Below are 4,863 nucleotides of genomic sequence, written 5' to 3' on the forward strand. Positions count from 1 at the left end.
TAGATCATCACGCGATTAGAGGTGGGCTCGCACAATTTCCCGTACGTTATCCCGGCACTAGCTTGAACACGTTTTTGCAAATGCAAAACGAGACGTACAACTATAATACGGACGATGAGGTGCAGCGAAAGTAACTGAGCTATTATGCCGCGGAGTATATAAGGCTCAGTCTAGAAAACGAAGCGGTTCAGTTAGTGGTTATACGCCACATCAAAACATACGCGAACTCAACGATGGATATCAAGGTAAGCGACTTTAGTTTCCGCGAGAATCACTTAAGAGAAATGTTTGTATCGTGTTTGTTTGAGTAGACGAATTTTACAAGTGTTAAAACTGGTTTCGTTGAAGTTGAGTATCATTACTGTTTCAGAATTATTTTAAATAAAATAAGATTGATTTTTTCTAAAGTAATCAGTGATTTAAATTTAAAGTGTTAATTCTGAATCTTTTGACAGGCAACTTAATTATTTTAAAAAGCTACGATATATATATATATTGAATTATGCAATTGTATAACAAGAAAGAAGATTTTTCAAGGTCAGGAAAGAAATTATTAATTCATTTTATTTATTATTATTAATTTAATTTATTTAAAATTCAAATATCAGAATGAAAAAAAATTTTAATTATCATTCACTGATATATGAGATATATTTATAAAAATTTTTCAAATTCACTAACGAAAAAACTAATCTAACCATAATAATATATTACACAAGTTTAAAATATCACAGACCATTTCCCCTATAAATATTCACGAAAGCAATTTCACAAATAAACAATCGTATGTAACTACATCATTCGATCGAATAAGTTTAATCAATCTCAACTTTCACCTCGCAGCTCGCCATCGTCTTAGTGGCATTAGCCACGCAAGTGAGTTGCACCGAGAAGAGTAAAGCAGCGGAAGAGAGTGTATCGCCAAAGGACTCTGTATCCGAGTCAACGGAGAAGAAGACGGAGAAACGAGGATTGCACGGTAGCTACGGTGATCTGGGTGGTGGTGGTGGTGGCGGCGGCGGCGACCTGGGAGGAGGCGGTGGCTACGAACATCACGAGGAAGTGAAGGCCGTGACCGTGGTGAAAAAAGTACCGGTCCCTTACGAGGTGACGAAGCACGTGCCCTACCTCGTGGAGAAGCATGTCCCGTACGAAGTGAAGGTCGGTGTACCACAGCCGTACACTGTGGAAAAGCACGTTCCATATCCCGTGAAGGTGTTCGTGAAGGTGCCTGTACACGTGCCCCAGCCTTACACCGTTGAGAAGAAGGTGCCTTACGAGGTCAAAGTACCAGTGGACAAACCATACGAGGTAAAGGTGTTGGTCCCACAACCGTACACCGTGGAGAAGCACATACCTGTACCGGTTAAGGTGCCTGTACCTCAGCCGTATACTGTAGAGAAGCACGTGCCGTTCCCAGTAAAGGTCAAAGTTCCTGTACCGCAACCGTATCCGGTCGAGAAACCGGTGCCATACGAAGTTAAGGTACCAGTGGACAAACCGTACCCGGTCACCGTGCCTAAACCGTATCCGGTCACCGTCGAGAAACCGTATCCAGTACCGGTCGATAAACCTGTACCATACGAAGTTAAGGTACCTGTGGACAAACCTTATCCCGTGCCAGTAGAGAAACCTTATCCCGTACCTGTCAAAGTACCTGTTCCTCAACCGTACCCTGTACAAAAACCTGTACCGGTCCCGGTCCCAAAACCTGTCCCGTATCCTGTCAAAGTACCTGTGGACAAACCATACATCGTAGAAAAGGAAGTACCTGTACCTGTGGAGAAGGAGGTACCGGTTCCGGTCAAGGTACCTGTACCAGTGCCGATACACGAAGGACATGGGGGCGGAGGTTACGGAGGAGGCGGTTACGAAGGTATTTCTGGGTATGGAGACGGAGGCGGATATCATCATCGTTGATTTCTCCGAGTGATCGAGACGGTTTCTTCGATATGATAAGATTTTTAATATACGCGCTGCTGGATCTCTGGGCAATTGTCTCTTTCTCTCTTTTCGCGAATGTAATGATAACGAAGAAAAACCGTCGATGAAATTTAACGAAGGTTTCAATAATCTTCTTCTTTTTTTTTTTTTAGCTCTTCCTTTTTTTTTATTATCCAAAAAAGGAATAAGGAAATATCGAGATGAAACTCGTTGTCTCACATAATAGCAATAGTATGTTGAAGATACATGATCGCGTGTATCTTCATATGGGGAGAACGAGGTAAAACGTTTCTTGATTTTCTGTAGTTAGTGCTTCTCTTGAGCGTAACGTGTCTTTCAGATTTATGTAATTTAAGAAGCTGTTTGTATAATTGAATGATATTTACGATTTTTTGGTGACAGCGTCAATGTTTGGTCATAATAATTTTGTTAAAATTTGTGCGATTAATCTGCTTTCGATATTGTCTTTGAATTAAAGGGATGGATTTCAAATAGATATGAAAAAATAATTCTTCTTTTTAGATTTCAGCTAATATTTTCTATCATTGAAATATATTCAATAAATTCTTGAAATCCATCTCGTTTATGTGATAATTAATATCACATAAACAATGTGAATATTAATATCTAAACAATATTTTCAACATCCAATAAGATTGCACAATTTTATTTAAAAAATTAAGTAAACTTTTTAAAAGACTAAATAAGACAAAGAGAATGGAGATAAGTATGATCACCATTGATATAAAAATTTTAAATGTACGTGTCGTATTTTTTTCTTTTTTTTTTTTTCTTTCCTTAAGTTGTTCCAAAGAAAACATTAACACCGGCGTTTAAGAGAACTTTACGAACGTAAATTAGCCGATGTAAAATAAACGCCACCGAGAAATTATAATTTCGTACTGGCGAACTACTCTTGTACCTAATTTAAGTTAAGATACTCAAACGAAATGGAGTATCTTTTTATATCAAAGATTTTTAATAAATACTCGTCTATCATTTTACACGATTGAATTTTATTTTCTTCCTCTTTCACGAATTTTTCAATTTCTACGAGTTATGTATGTATTTCTATGAGTTATGTATTTTATTATTATTTAATTATTATTTTTCCATTATTTAAAGATTATATCAATTTTTTATTTTCTAAAAAATTTTAAGAATTATTATCACTTACAAAATTTATGCATTCCTTTCACAATTTTAATATAGATTTTTATATAGATTTTAATGCTATCATTCAATAATATTACGATATCACAGTGAATTAAACGAATATTTAATTATATGATTATATATGATTTAATCAGATACTCTTATTAATTAAGATCAGATACTCTTATTAATTTCTAGTTGAAATTAAAAAAAAAATTTAAAAATTAGGCAATTGTTACGTAAAAAATTTTTTCAAAGAACAAAAATGATAATCTGTTTTTAAAAACAGACAACAATAACAAAAAGAACATTTTTGTAATATTAAAAAAATTTTTACAATATTAGTTTTTAATTTTAGTTAACGATCTTCACAAAAGAAAAGAATTATTTTTATATTGTAATAATATTTCTCAATTTTTTTTCTCCACATAAGATTTTTATACATTTTCTCGAAAAAGAATTAAAAAAAATTTTGTACGAACGCGCTAACGAATCACGCTTTCTCGATTCATGATGATTTTACCGGAAATCTTGTCCTCACGATGAATTTCACTTTTGCAAAATTTCCCTTTTTACATTACCTTCCCATTACGATCAACTAGATAAGTACAGTATAAAAAATCATCAAGAGCAAAGAAGAAAGAATTGTTACATAAACGTCTCTTTCACTCGATAAAAGATCATGGAAAGATGATTCGATTATTTAAAAAAGATTCTTAGATATATTTATTTTTATATTTACGTGAATTTATTGTTTTGTAATAATAATGTAATATATTAATAATATATATAATAATAATATAATAATGTAATAATAATAATATCAAAACAATATCAAAATAGTATTAATATCAATTTCTTAATTTAGAAGCAAATTATATCAATAATATTTTATTCATATATAATATTAATAATATTAATATCATTTTCTCAAAAAATCAATTTTCCTCAAAATTAAAAAAATTCAAAAAATATATTAAAAAATTAAAATAATAATAATATTAATTTAAATTTAAATTAAAAAAAATTTATATTAATATATATTATTTATTTAATATCATTTTCCAAACAATAATCCAATAATTCAATAATCTAAAGAAAAATATATAGATACAGATTAAAAAAAAAATTCTAAAATCATAGTGATATTAATTTAAATTAAGAAAAAAATAATCAGAATAATTTAAATCATAACTTCAATTTTAATTTACAATAATACGAGAATTACAATGTCTTAATAATTTCAGCAATAAATAATCTTGATCGAATTATTTAAACAGTAAAAGCAGTGATGAATTAACTGATTATGGAGTCTCGAGAAATCTTTAATCGCCGGACATGGAAAGATCGAAGAGAAAAGAGGAGGGGAAAAAAAAAGACGAAACATTCAACGTTCGGCCACTTCCGGGCGCACTTTCGATCTCAAGTAAATCTTAATCGTTTCGCGGTGCAATTAAATAAGCTTGTGTATATATTCATGAAAACATTACTTTCTCCTCAGCTGCTACGTCATAGGGACATTCTTCTGGATTCATACACGAATCATACAAGTTTAAAAACGTCGGAATTTCTTCGAATTTGATATGGAATGTAGTCTTCTTTTGCGTAATCCTTGATGAATGAGAATTTTATATATCATTAATATTAAAATATAATAATTCTTCAGTTGGAAAATCAGAATAATTTTAAATTCAATAAATTTGAATTATTTAGTTATTTTTTTTATTTCTATTCACATGTACTTGAAATAATACAAAAAAAAAA

The 4,863-nt window shown here is 31.5% G+C and overlaps 1 protein-coding gene across 1 annotated transcript; it reads left to right on the forward strand.

The window, feature by feature from the left end:
• Nucleotides 1-212: 212 nt before the first annotated feature.
• LOC122720206 (proline-rich protein 4) lies at nt 213-2,002 on the forward strand. The gene is made up of 2 exons (XM_043946747.1): nt 213-245; nt 844-2,002. Exons 1-2 carry the CDS (start codon nt 234-236, stop codon nt 1,918-1,920), a joined length of 1,089 nt encoding a protein of 362 aa, XP_043802682.1. The 5' UTR covers nt 213-233; the 3' UTR covers nt 1,921-2,002.
• The last annotated feature ends 2,861 nt before the right edge of the window (nt 2,003-4,863 follow it).

Source organism: Apis laboriosa, unplaced genomic scaffold (genome assembly GCF_014066325.1).
Source record: "Apis laboriosa isolate Shangri-la unplaced genomic scaffold, ASM1406632v1 scaffold122_cov146, whole genome shotgun sequence".
NCBI lineage: Eukaryota > Metazoa > Arthropoda > Insecta > Hymenoptera > Apidae > Apis > Apis laboriosa.